Source organism: Camelus ferus, chromosome 24 (genome assembly GCF_009834535.1).
Source record: "Camelus ferus isolate YT-003-E chromosome 24, BCGSAC_Cfer_1.0, whole genome shotgun sequence".
NCBI classification, from domain to species: domain Eukaryota; kingdom Metazoa; phylum Chordata; class Mammalia; order Artiodactyla; family Camelidae; genus Camelus; species Camelus ferus.
The window spans coordinates 18,064,180-18,079,158 of NC_045719.1; the positions used below are offsets into that span (position 1 = coordinate 18,064,180).

Consider the following 14,979-nt stretch of genomic DNA (forward strand, 5'->3'; position numbering starts at 1 on the left):
AAAAATGTTTAAATAATCTTGGCCACAATTGCAGTTTTTGTTGTATATGAGCCATATTCTAAGAAGCCTAAAAAAACCTGCACTATTTCATGTCCTAAGCCCACACTGTGAAATAATGCATGGTTCCCCAGTGAATACTTGTGTACTAACTCATTCGAGGACAGAGTTCTTTTTTAGGCTCAGATACTCTGATTTTTCCCAGAGGACAGTTTGCTATTTCAACTTGACATTTCTCAGAAGAAAAATAGAAAATGTAGCACCATTAGTTTCCCATTGCAAAATGAGTAGATCATCATTATTTTATATTTATTCTGGCCTTTTATTTTATTAAACTAATCATAACTTTTTGGGTCATAATTAAATGTGCATTGCAGTACAATAAGAAAATTAGGCTTTAATTTTTTAGTGACTTAGTTTTTTGTCTTCCCATTTGGGGTCTTTATGAATTTGGAGGGGGTTGATAAACAATTTATAATAGGTTACAAAGTAAATTTCAAGAGAGGATAAGGAAATTTTAAATTGCTTTAGGTAGAAAGGCATTCTCTGAACTTTATGTATCTTGACCCTGTAGAACAGTTAGTTTACCGAATTTCATTCTCAGATTGCTGATTCTGAGCACTACGATTGAGAGAATACTTTTTGAGTGACTAGCGTGTGCTCAACAATCTTTTTCTTAGATCTGACCAGGTACTACTTCCAAGAAGAGGTTAATTTTTCTGTAGCATTTTTTGCCCCTTCTGCATGGCCTCTGGAAGCCTGTGCAGTGCCACATGAACGTGGATAGCCTCCTCTGACCTTGCTGCATCTACTCAGACTTACAGCTGTTTGATCTACTCGGTTATGGTTGGGCCACATTTGGGTTATGAAAAGTTGAAAGACCACAGTTGTCGGTATATGCGACATGCAAGTATATGTAGTAACTTTTCAGTCTTTTCTCAGGTAGTTTTCTTTTTTTTTTTTTTTACACATGGGCTTTATGTATACTGGTTATTCTCTTTCATGTTTTATTTGTATGTGCCTGTTGTGATGGATTCAGATTTCTTAGATCTGAAATCAATAGGAGAAAGGAAGAATCATTGAGCTCAGGGAAGAGTGAAGAGCAGAGGTTACTAGAAATTCTTACAAGATTATTTAGGTTGCTTTCTCAAAATTGGAACTATAGCTTGAATTATGACATTGAGATTTGAGTATTATTAAGTTAGTACTTTATAACTGAAGATGGTTATTCTTACCATATTAATTATCTGGTTTTGATCAAAAAACAATTATTGAATATTTGCTACATGATGATGTACTTTTTCAAAGCATTTGTGGAAGATCAACAGACACAAAAATATTGTCCTTTGAAAAAAAAAAGGGGTGATGGAACAAACTGCAAGCTCTGGATGTTTCTTGAAACAGAGAGCTCAGTTCACATGCAGAGCAACCAACTAACCCGAAATCTCAGAAGAGATGTCCCTACAGGGAAAGCTGAGATGTCAGCGCTAGCTTACGTGGGGCAGACACAGCTAGAAATGGGTAAGAACATTTCACTGCAGTAGGTAACAAATTGGTGGAGGCCAGATGTGGACAGGTAAGAATAGGAAGCTCCCTAGGGCAGCAAGTATAGAGCAGCTTCAACTCTATTGCAGGCTTTTTCTCTATAGGCCCAACCTGTTGAGAGGCCTGATAAAACACCCCTCTTCACGCAGGCACGGGAGGAGGAACAGCAGTTGTAATGGAAGGAGCACAAAATCTTTCCTGGATCCTTCTCCTGTAACTTTTCTGTGTAGCAAACCCAATAAGTTTAGGAAGAGGGCTTCCATAAAATATAGCTCATATATAGCACTGGTGAAAGCCACTGAAGCTGGAGGTAGGCAGAAAATAACTTAGGGGGAGGGCAGGGTTACATGCTGGTCACAGAACTATAGAAGAGAGACTGGAGCATTTCTAAGACCCAGGCATACAAAGTCTGCTTAGCACAACCTAATTAGAATAATAGAGAGCACCACTCCAACCCAGACCCCCTACCATCGGGCTAATAAGTACCTAGTAAAAGTAACAGTTGAATACTAATGAGAACCTCAGAAGAAACAGACCCTCCAGGAGGGAAGACCTAAAGCTGAGGGTGGAGCCTACATTGAGGAAAACATCTGGTCCACCTGAAGGGAGTTTATCCCTAGAGGAATTTGAAGTCTGTGGTGTACTGAGGGTAACCATAGCAACAGTAAACCTGAAACCTGCCTAACATGTGATTACATAAACAAAGCCCCTGCACTAAAAACCTAGCCAAAGGAAAGGTCTGCCCAGTTACCAAGTGTGGGAATGATTTGCCTCAGTCTCTACTGTCCTGCCTAAGATATCCAGATACAGGTATATGGAAGGCAAGAGAACACAACATATTGGAAAGAGATAAAGCAGCAGAAGCAGATGCAGGTGGAATGATCTGATGAGGAATTTAAAATAATTGATTAATATGTTAAAAACTGTGTTAGTTATCTGTGGCTGCCTAACATTATCACAGAATTTTAGCAGTTTAAAATCCTAGTAAGCTTCCTAGAAGCCCCATTATTTGAGAGGATTTGTGAGGCCCAACATTAATCTCTTTTGTCTGACTCTCTTGAGTCAACTTTGATGTTTCTGAGGTCTTAAACAGAAGTTATTACCTTGGCTTTATCTCCAGAGCATGTTTTTCCTGGCAGTATCCTGTTTTGAGACCTGCTCAGAAGACATTTCTTAATTTTAGCAGTTTTGCTATCTGGGAATTTCTGAAAATCCTGTCTCATTTTGGTTTAATAGTCTTTCCTTCAATTTGTGTCTCTCTTCTCCCAATTTACTATGAGTACCAGGAAGAAACCAGCCAGTTCTTTCAACACTTTACTTGGAAATCTCCTTAGATTAGTTACCCAGTTGATTAGGCACATTTCCTCCTTTCCACATTACTAAAAATGATAGTGTTGGTAAACTTTCTGCCATCATATGCCATACTTCCCCTTCCTACAAGTTTCCAATAATGTCTTCAGTAATGTTTCAGCCGAGTTTCTCAGTTCCTTTGCTGACCATCGGCAGGAGACCCCCCCCCCCCCCTGTTTCTTATTTCAAGGGCCTTTCTGTATGGTTGCCTGCAACTTGACAACTGGCTCTCATCAGAGTGAGCAAGAGTAATCAAGACAAAAGTCACTATCTTTTGGTAACCTAACTTCAGAAGTTACATTCAGTCAGTTTTGATAGTCACTACATCTATCCTATATACAAGGGTAGGGAATTAAACAAGGACATGTATACCAAGAGACATGGGCCACTGGGACCCATTTTAGAGGCTGGCTGCCACAATAACTTTGTGATTTTCCTAAATTTACTTGTTCTAATATATTTTCTGTAGATTCCTCAATATTTTCTACATACACAATCATATCATCTGCACATAAAATTTTACTTCTTTCTTTGCAATTTCTATGTATCTTATTTATTTTCTTGCTTTATTGCACTGGCTAGAACCACCAGTCATTATTGAATAGAGAGCTGGTATAATAGTTGACACTCTTCCATTATTCCTGAAGTACAAGGAAGGGGACAAAGTTTTCTTTTTTCATCCTTACAGATGTGATACTGTAGGTATTTTATAGATGCTGTTTATTAGAATGAAGTAGTTCCTTCAGTACTAGAGTGTAGAGAGTTTTTATTGTGAATAGGGTGAACTTTGACAAATGCCTTTTCTGCATTTAGAGATGATTATGTAAGATTTCTCCTTTATTCTATTACCCTGGTGAATTACATCAATTAATTTGCAACTCTTAAATAAATCTTGCCTTCCTGGGCTAAACTGAACTTGGATGTATTTTGTTTTTGTAACTCTGGATTTGTTTTTTAGAATTTTTCAGCTTTATTTATTAGATAGATTGGACTGTACTTTTTGTTTATAAGTCCTTAGTACTAAGATTATGGCTGTTTCATAAAATGTGTATATTCTTGAAAGAAATAACCAGTGAATATTGAAATGTTAACTTTTGTGGTTCAAGTTTAAACATGAATTTAAATGATCAGATATCTTACGGATTTAAGTGTTACATATCATACTGTCTCTTATGCTTTGTTCCTTGGAAAATGTGTTTTATTCTTAGGGCTTTTAAAACAACATGTATTTTTATCAGTTTTCTCTATACCTAATCTCTCTTCCTGTATTCAAATTTATTTTTGTCATTTCCATTTTTGGTATCTTCGTTACTATATTAATTTTAGAGTACACCATGCATTCCACCTTTCATCTCAGATTTCTTGTTTTACCTAGAGTCTTTAACCACTTATAATTTACTTAAAGGGAAAGAAAGTCATTTCTTAATAGGAATACAGTATACAGCTCCATTTTTTAAGATCTTTTTTATTTTTTCAATTTTTTTTATTGAGGTACAGTTGATATACAGTATTATATAAGTTTCAGCTGTTCAACATAGTGATTCACAATTTTTAATGGTTATATTCCATTTATAGTTATGAAATATTTGCTGTATTCCCTGTGTTGCACAGTATATCTTTGTAACGTATTTATTTTATACATAGTAGTTTGTACCTCTTAATCCCTTACACTTAGTTTGCCCCTTTACTCTCCCCACTGGTAACAACTAGTTTGTTCTCTATATCTGTGAGTCTGTTTCTTTTTTGTTATATTCTCTAGCTTGTTTTATTTTTTAGATTCTACATATATGTAATACCATACAGTATTTGTCTTTCTCTGTCTTATTTCACTTATCATACTATCCTCCAAGTCCATCCATGTTGTTGCAAATGGCAAACTTTTATTCTTTTTTATGGTTAAGTAGTATTCCATGGTGTATTTACCACATCTTCCTTATCCATTCATCTGTTGATGGATGTTTAAGTTGATTCCCTGTGTTGGCTACTGTAAACAGTGCTTTGATGACCATTGAGGTGCATGCATCTTTTTGAATTAGTGTTTTTGTTTTTTTCAGATATACCCAGGCATGGAATTGATAGTTCATATGGTAGCTTTATTTTTAGTTTCTTGAGAAACTTCCACACTGTTTTCCATAGAGGCTACACCAATTTGCATTTTATTTCTTTTCCTGAGCAATCTATCTTTTCCTGTGTCTGTAATCTCCAGTACAAAGTTGAAGTGGCGAGAGCAGACATCCTTGGCTTGTTTGTGGTCATAGTGGGAAAGCATTCAATCTTTTACCATTAAATGTGGTATTAGATGTGGGTTTTTCATAGATGGCCTTTTTCAGGTTGAGGAAGTTTACTTTTCTTCCTATTTAATGAGTTTTTTTTGAATCATGAGTCATTGTTGGATGTTTTCAAACACCTTCCTGTATCTATTTAGAAGGATCATGTGATTTTTGTTCTTTATTTTATTTTTATGTTGTATTATGTTAATTGACGCTTGAGTGTTAAAACAACTTTTTATTCCTGGGCTAAATCCCAATTAGGCATATGTATGATCCTTTTTTTCTTTTTTCTTTTTTTTTTAATGTTCCTGCATTATGCTTGCTGGTATTTTGTTGAGGATTTTTGCATCTACATTCATTTGCTATTGTTTTGTAGTTCTTAGAACCCTTTTGACATGGATTGCTGTGTCCCTATGATTTCTTAAAGCACTGTGTTCCTTTAGACAGTACCTTTTAAATAACAGTGAAGTGTTAAAATCTGTAGAGAGCACTAAGATAATTTCACTGATATATTTTTTACTGATGAAATATTTCTTTTTCACCGTGCATTTACATTTGCTTGAAAACAATATCCATTCCTGTCTGCTAGATGTCTTGTGAAATCTGTTCCTTCCTTCTCTGAATCTTACCCACTAAGTTAATATTCAGAATTTATAAAATGCGACCAGCATTCCCTGCTCCCAAATGTGAGATATTAATCAGGGGAAGAAATTTATCTGGTTGACCACTGGGAATGTTTAAGCTGAAACATAAGCCTTCAGAGAAATTCAGTACTTTTGGCACAGGTTTCAGCCCAACCACCCAGCTCTAAGTGTATGAATTCTCTTGTTAGATAAAAGTGCATTTTGTGGACTTTTTCAGAAATACTCTCAGGTGTTAAATAAATGCTGACATTGGTGATTTCTTACGTTAAGAACAGACTGTTGTCCTCCTTGTAAATAATTAGCAAGCCACCAGCGGGAATATCCTCTTGTCCAGAGTTTTAACTTTTCTGTCCTATTAGTCCAATACTTCCATTTCCTGTATTGAGAGTCTCATTTTGTTAATTAGCTTATTGCTATGCTTTAAATGAGATAGAGGATTAGGTCTTTTTTTCTTACTTTGTAGTCTGAGAATGCTTTGATAAAAAATGTAGATCTTGATACCAGATATTTTCTCATACGTGTGCTTCGTGGGAAATATTGAACATAAATAAGAAGACAGATTTCTGAGTAGCTATCAGATCTTGAGGTTGTTTTATTGGCAAGTCCTCTGCATTTAAAGGCTATATTAATATACTTGCTCATATTAACTATGCTAATAGGCCACTAGAGAAGCCATGCATATCTTGAGATAGGCTGAGAGAAGTGTTACTCTTTGTGCTTAACACAGCTTGTTAATTTTACAGCCTTGCAGGGCATAATGAATTCTAAAGTGTAGTCCAATCATAGCAACATAACAAAGGATTTTTTAAAGCCCTGTTTCAATAGTGTAGCAACAAAAATTTTCAAACATACTGCAGAAACTAAATTAAGACGAGAGTGATTTTTCTAGATAGAGCACTTTAAGTTTTGGGAAAAGCTCATCACAGCCTCTAGCATTGTGGAATATATGCACAAGCATTTTTGCCCTCAATGGTCCCTACAGCTTCCCTGGATTATCTTCAGGTCCCACAAAGGGAGTAAGTAAATGCTGGGGTGTATGTTCTGACCTGGCAGGCTCCAGACATACTTTCTGCACTTACTTCAATGTTAACATAAGCGTGGCAGTATACTTTTTTTGTTACTGTTTTTCAGACTCTGGAAGCTTTGCTCGTTGAAGAAGCAAATCTTTGGGCCATTCCTCATATTTATATGTCTCTTATGAAAGGGATTGAAATGACTAGGGGCCATTGTTGTTAGGTTCCCTCTGGATATCCCAAACAGAATAAAGTTACTGTGGTTATTTTTTCCTATAGTAGGCATTTGGTAAACGTTTTCTTATTAAGTAAATGAAAATAAATGTTCTCTTACCACTTAAGGATTTTCCTCTTCAGTCTTGTCTTTAAGATTTTACCAGTCTAAACAGGGAGAGATTTTGCCACATATTTTCTCACCTTGACAGCACTGATTTATTCTCTCCGTACAGTATATAACATCACCTATTTCATCTTTATTTTATGCATAATCCTACAGATTCAGCCATTTGTCATCCACTTCCTCTTTCATCCCACGGCTCTAGCTTTTGCCTAGATTGCAGTATTGTATGCCTTGTACCCTGAGAAAATGCTTGATAGCTTCTTTCTTTACAAATATTCTGTATTTTTAAAGGACATAGATACAGTAGTGGTATATATATCATATAGTGGAAATTAATTGAACTTAAGCTGGAAAGAATTTTAAAAATTGTCTAGTCTGGCCTTTTTTGTTTACAAGTGGGAGTAGTGATGCCCAGAGAAATAGGCGCACTTTGCCACAGTCACCATTTGTACATGGTTTTCTGATTTACAGTTTGGGAGTTTACTTGATCTGAAACAGTTTCTTAGCAAAGGTGTTATAGAAGCTGGCTGATAGATCTGGATGATAGAAATAAATAATGGTTCAAATGGTTGACAGTTTTGCAAAAAACTTAGAGGCAATGGGGAATTATTGTGAAAGATGTTAGTGCAAGTGTGCTTGAGAGTTCTGACAAGAGAAGGGAAGGCATTGTAAAGAGATGGTAACAAGGGAGGCAGGATAACCTGAGACCACGGTGTGAATCCTCTACATATGTGTGTGTTTGTTCTTTGTTTAGTTGTGTGGACTCCTTGTAATTGTATCAGTGTTGGAGATTATCCTCTTAGAAAGATGCGCCTGAGTCCCAGTCATGAGCCTTGTGGCATACTAAACAAATAATAGGAGTTGAGGAAATGATTTGAATGTCATGATAAGCAAAAAGTGAAGCTTTTTTTGAAACTACTGTATGCCATGCACTTTCACACAAAGTATTTCAAAGACCAAGATGCAGTCAAGTCTTGAACATTCAGAATTCTAATTCTCATTCTGTTATCTCGTTGACTTTAATTTCTCCACTAGAAGGCTAGCAACAAAGGAAAGGCTGTGGAGTTCATGTTATTCAGAAATTGCTCTGGTAGAGCATGGGTGTGGAAGGAAGTAAAATTTAGGAGCTCAAAGAAAACACTTGGATTTCCTGTGGATTTCATTCACCCTGTGTGATCTTATAGAATAAATGTGTTGTACTCTCCTTGGAGAATTAAGCACCAGTAACAGAAATTCAAGGCTAGCATCTTTGTTCACAAAGTAACGTGAAAATTAGGATTGTCGTTTTAAGGTAAGTTTTAATTTTGTTGTGTAGGTTTTTTGTTTTTTTTTTTTAATATTTTTCCCCTCTGTGCTCTTGTCAGAAACTACCCCTTTTTGATTGATTTGAGTTGGAGTACTTTTCAGAGTTAAGCATTAAAGATCCATATTTTTGGTCATTGTTTTTAACTTTATAATTCTTTTTGAACTAAGAATAAATGTGCAGATTTTTTTTTTTTATTAATTCCATTTTACAATTCCAGTTCAGTATTTAAGTGCTACTGAGGAGTGCAGGGTATTTGTACCAGGAAACAGTAAAATTGCCCATGTATATTTACTGAAATATTTAAGACATATATATGTTGTTTATTTTTTTGACAGGATTTAAACAGAAGTATGAAAAAGACCTAAGTCGAAATAAATTGTGCCTATTTTACTAATAAAGAAATAAAACCTTTGTTTTAAAAATTGGTTATTTTTCTGTCCTGGATAATAATTGGGAGCCTATAAAGTGTAGGACTTTTCATGTTTTAAGATAATTCTGAATATTGGAAACATTCTTGATGTAAAAATCACATACATATTTTATTACAAAGGTATGGAAATCTGCCTTATGAAAAGTTAATTTAAAACATTTTGAAAACATAAGGTATCCCTGAAAAAAACAGCATGCCCCTGGAAGAAATCTAGTTTTGGTAAACCACAGCTGTAGACACATATTTTGTTTTATTCTCATAGGCATTTTCTTTTCATTTATGTATTTCTTTCAGAGTAAGTGAGGAAAAGGAAGTAACAGAAGAAAGACTCAAAGCTGAGCAGGAATCATTTGAGAGGAAGATCAGGCAGTTGGAAGAACAGAATGAACTGATCATCAAAGAAAGGGAAGATATCCTTTTTGAAAGTCCTCTTTTTTAACGTGCAGAAAGTTTGACTCTTTTATGAAGAAAATGTAAACTTCAGAGAAATAATTGTTCTAATTTATAACAGGGAATAAATCTGCATGGGCTGCCATTTCTAGGCAATCAGAACGACACTTAACAGCATGTGCTGGTGCTTCCTTTGTGCTTGATACAGCCATCCAGCTGGTCTGCGGCTGCTGTTACATTGTGGAGCACATATTTGTCAACTAGAAGAGACAATAAGAATTTTGGGCATTAAAATGTAGTGTTGGAACTTTATTAAATTCTGTTCCACTTCTGTAATTGAGCCTGAAACCTCTTTGTCTTTGGCATTCTTTCCAGCTAGAGCTTTGACAGTTCGAAGGAATTCTACTCTGAAATCATTAAAAAAAAAAAAATCAGTTGTTATTTATAGATGATGTAATTGATAAATATTTATAGTGCAACATAATACCACCAAAGTATTCTCATGGAAGAGAAGACTCTTGGGTTTAGAATTAGAGAGCCAGATGCATAGCCTAGAATATTTACTAGCCAGCCCTGGACGGAAGAGTTTGCTTACCTCTGAATCTACCTTATAAGCTAAAGAGAAAAGGGAAAGGCATGTAGATAAGGTCAAAGACTTGGACATGTGTCACAGACCTATTTTGCATTTGGTGTAAAAGGATTTGACTTGAGTATTTATTATTGTTATTGTGAGTGAAGATTGGAGTAAATGTTAGACCATTTTCAAACATTGAAATGGTTTAGTTAGTGTGATTGGTTTAAGATTTTTTAAATCACCGAAGATAAATGGTTTTTGTGGACCTTGTCAAAGAAAAAAGAAAGGAAGATATGATCAAAAAACAGTGACATCCATGGTTTTTATTCCAAGTAGATTGCTCAGGTACAAAATCTCCTTTACCAGCATAAACCTCACAAAGGTTGATACAGATGATTTTACAGTACATAAAACTCTATAAAACTTAGAAACATAAAGCAGGGATATAATTCAAAACAGTGTAATTCTAACTACAAATACATCTACCTATCATATAAGAATGATTCAGACATATATACATGGAATCAGATAACTTTAAATTATTTTAAAGTTTGTTTCTGTATGAGGAACTATATTGATTCTGATTTTTGGCATTTTAAAGGTATATTATACTAATTTATGGGTGTTTTGTTTTGAAAGTTCTAATAACTGGACTTATTGATTGACAATACAAGCACAGATCACCCCGTAGCAACAAAAAAGAAAAGATATTTTACATGTTTGTGTTTGGATCAGGCTTTTAAAGGATTTGTTTTTATATTAAATAGGGAATTTATTACTAAAATATAAAAATTCCTGGTAATTTTCAGTCTGAAGAAAGAAAGCTTATTTTCTGAGAACTTAACTATGTAAATGAATATGACATTTACAAAGTCAAGCAGTCTGATGAACCTAGTAGATTTTGCCTAGTTAAATGAGTATGAAAGGAGAAAGAAATCTGAAATGTAGAGAGAAATATATCCGATAGTAATAATTCTGAAACATATTAGCATGTAATAGTATAAGACACAAAGGATGTGGCCACTAGAAAAGGTGATTAATATATGAGCTAATTGTATTTCCAGAACGTATGTCTCAGGTCAGGATGGTATCAGAAGCTTGCAGAAGGAAAGTAAGGTCTGATGTTTGCTGACTTCACTGTTTTAACTGACAGAGCAAGGGAAGTGACAGAGAAGAAAGCGTAGTGGCCTTGTCAAAAAGTCCTGTTTTAGCCCTGACTAGCTGTCTAACCTTGGGAAAGCTACTGAACTTTTCTGAGTCTCTTTTTTCATCTATACTATGTGGGTAGCTAACAATGCCTTTTTGGCAGGCTTGTTGAAATTTGGTAAATTCTTTACATTATGTGTGTAAAGAATCTAGCAGTGTTTCTTCGGGGCACTGGAAGAAAGATGGCATTCTCATTATTATTGCTGTTAGTATGGATGAGGGATGAGGTGGCTAGCTCCTCTGTTTCTCACTTCTGTGCCTTTTTTCAATGGGGTTTTGATGGTTTTCTTTAGATTAAGCAAGTGCTTAGGTTGCTTAAAGGCCCAATAGGAGAGTGAAATTGATCTGTTTTCTGCTTTATCTTCTAATTTCTACGAAAGAGAAAACCTTTCTATATCAATTAATACCTGTTGTGTGCTCACTGAGAACAAACTAGGTCTTACTTTCCTCTCCCAGAAACCAGACTGACAGAATTGTTGGGCTTTTTTTCTCCTTCTGATCTGTTTCCATTACCTCTCTGATTGGGACTTAGTAAATTAAAGGGTTTAGATGTACTTATAGCTCAGATCCTTGAGCCCATTGCATCAGAGGTCACTTTAGAAACCTTGACCTAGGAGGAAAGAATTTTAAAGGAATCAACCTAAACCTTTTTGAAGAATGTTTTAGAATGAGCCAAAGGTAAGTGCTGAAAATAGACTAGTGAAAATTCACAAGGGTTTTATCTAATTATGTAAAAAGAAATCGTTGGTTCAAATAACAGTAATACTTTAGAGGTATTCAAGGCTTTCTGTTTATGCATCTCTGCTACAGGAGCCAGACTAGTGTGATCTGTTATAGACTTTTGTCAGGAATCGGAACCATACTGCAGGACTCTCTGTCTTAGATCTGGGTGGGATGGTGTTGGGTGGGTAGGCAGGGCAGGGAAAGGCAGTAGAAATATGTTTCATGAGAAAGGAAATAAATTTCAAAAGAAAGGGTAAGTATCCCCTTTCTAATTAATCTTTCTGACCCTTCATAAAAAAAAGGCAGGAGATTCTCTAGTCTTGGAAATAGTTTTGGGGAGAATTAAAAATCTAAACTTAGTGAAGACCAGAGGAGAGGGTGTTTTGGTGTCTTGCAGTGCGGTATATGAATATAGCAACACCTTATCAGCTTTGATGAATCTTGGCCTTTTTGTTTTGAATAAATATTGAATTTGGGTTTTTTTTTATGTTTACAAGTTGAATTTTACGGTGATAGTGTAACTTCTGTGTACTTGGATAAAGTCAGTTTATTCCATTTAACAAGCCCTAGACACTATTGTTTTACTAATCTAATAGCGATCTCTAATACAATAGAAGTTGTACTTTAGGAGGCCATTTTATTTGCTCTGTGATGCTGTATAACTTTAGCAGGTTTTGGACCATTATTTCTTTACATTATCCTGGAATGTCAGTTTAAATCATAATAGATTAAATAACTCTTGACATTTGTATTACAAAAAAATAACCAGGCTTAAGATGAGAACTGGTTATTACTAGTATTGTTGTTGCCTAAACTGTTCTTAAAGGTTATTTTGTTCTCTTAAAAAGTACTTAGAAAAAAAAAAGAAAGAAAGAAAAAAAAAGTACTTAGATGTTAATGCTAACTGAAGGGAGAAATTGATGATAAATATTTGCAGAAAGTAAAAGAATATATAAAAATTTTATCCATATACTTAATTTCATTTCAGTAAGCCTTTAGAGGTTAAGTTACTCTGTGGTAGTGAGTTACATTTACACTTTACTTTTCTGGAACTCATCCAAGAATAAGAATAAAGAGAAGTACTCCTCACCTGCTCTGGTCCCCATATGTGCACCTTCTCATATGAGAGTTCCTGAGGCTGTCATGCGTATAATGATAAACTCATTATCTGGTATCTAGTTTGTAAGTCCGCTGCAGATTAGAAGCAGACAATTTAGAAGTGGAGAAAGGAGCTACAGTGAGAGTACTGAAGTTGACAGGAAGACTATTAAAAACCACGTAAGAACTGAAAATGCCCAACAGTCTAGAACGTCTAACCACCTAGATATCTCGAGGCCATCATATATCAAAAGCAGTGCAGTACTTAATTTAACATTCATAATGATGATTCTGAGGCATCAAAATAATGCTAAATTATTTTTATCCTGTTACCTTTTTTTTTAGTACTTCTAATACTTCTATTAGTAAGACATCTTACATTTGCGTGTTGGTTTTCTATTTACAGAGCACTTTCTCTTGTACTTTTTAATATTCACAGCAACCTAATTAAGTTAGGTGAGGCAGATACTCTTATCCTGATTTTACAGATAAAGATACAGGTCTGGAGAGGTAACTGGAAGAGCCCATTGCCAAATTAAGAGCGAAATCTTTCAACACCAAATGTCTTTACATTACACCAAATTATTTCTGCAGCGAATGATACAAATATCAATCAGCCTTACTTTTCTAGTCTGCTTTATAGTTAAAGCACAATTTTATAAAAAATTGTGATATATTTTACAGTACTTTTTATCCAAAGTTGATTAAAAAAATTTGGCGGGGGATGCTCAATAGAGTGTAACCTAATTATCCAGGAATCCAGGTATGTAGAATGTTCCTGAGATTCTCTTGTATTTTGGCTTTTCTACCCAGTCAAGTCTTTATCATTTTCCCTCTGAAATCTTATTCTGAACCCATTGTCCTTTCCTGTTGTCACTGAGACTTCACTGCTTTCCTGTGTGGCAAGTGTCCTTTTGCCCCATCTCCGTTGTCTCCCAACTGCCCTTTGACTGACTTCATTTTATCACTACTGCCAGATTAATCTTTCTTAAAGACTGCTTTTATTACATTACTTGGCTTTTTAATAACTTTCCTTGGCTTCTTATGGCCTAAAGTATCAAATGCATGTTCTTAATTTTGTCATTCAAGCCCTCTGTTACTGACACCATGTAACATACTTGACCTTCATTTTTATTACTCCCTTGTGTGGCACTTACATACTGGGTATAAGCATTGGAAAAACCAGTAAGTTTTTCCTACTTATTACGTATTTTTCCTATTTCTTTGTAATTATTTCTTTTACTAGTTTTCTTTGACACTTGAGGACATTTTCATTTAGGACATTTGTCTCTTAGAACTCCTCAAGCATTCATACCTGTATCAGCTGCCCTAACTTATGCACCTTATGGTTCCTTGGGCAGCTGTGGTTAGTATTCTTTCAACTGTACTGGATTTTGAATAAGAAATTTTTAGTTGGTCTTAGATCAGGTACTTATACCTTTGTGACTTTACACAAGTCATTGTGGGAGCATTTCAATGGCATTTTAGAAGAATAAGCAAATTTGCAGTGCCTTTAGACTTGAGTGGGGATGAGAAAGGGAAGGCTGTGACAAAAAGGAGATATTGTCTAGCCAAAGGGATATCTATATTTGAAGAAATGCTTTTTAGATTGTGTTAAGACTGGAAAAAATTTTGAGTATATTCATATGTGGAAACAAATGTTCTAGGAAATGAGTAAGATCTGCTTTCCAACTCATAGTACCTTTTCCGATTTTTAGTTTTTCTTCTGTGCAAATGCAACAAGTCTTGAAGAAATCTTGATAAATTTATCTGTTAAACTTACATGCTTTGGAGAATTGAGATACAAGATTATGCTTTTCAACCACTTTGCCCTCCGTTCTGGGCTTAGCAAGGTTCATTTATTTACGTATGCATGTATTTTTTATTTTAGTATTTGCTATGAGCTGAATTGTGTCCCTCCAAAATTTGTATGTTTAATCCATAACCCCTCAGTGTGGTTATCTGGAGAAGGGTTTCTAGGGGATAATTAAGCTTGAATGAGGTCGTATGGGTGGGACCCTAATCCAGTAGGGCTGTGGCCTTGTAAGGAGAAGAAGGCAGACCCCTTTCCCTTTCCCCTCTCCCTGCATGTG

At 35.2% G+C, this 14,979-nt stretch overlaps 1 protein-coding gene across 1 annotated transcript in view; it reads left to right on the forward strand.

Moving 5' to 3' along the window:
• The window catches only part of KIAA1328 (KIAA1328 ortholog), a 168,568-nt gene that overhangs the window by 15,926 nt on the left and 137,663 nt on the right, over positions 1 to 14,979 (forward strand). Inside the window, 1 exon segment of the mRNA XM_032467269.1 lies at positions 9,190 to 9,305. Within this exon segment, the coding sequence (XP_032323160.1) occupies positions 9,190 to 9,305 (116 nt within the window).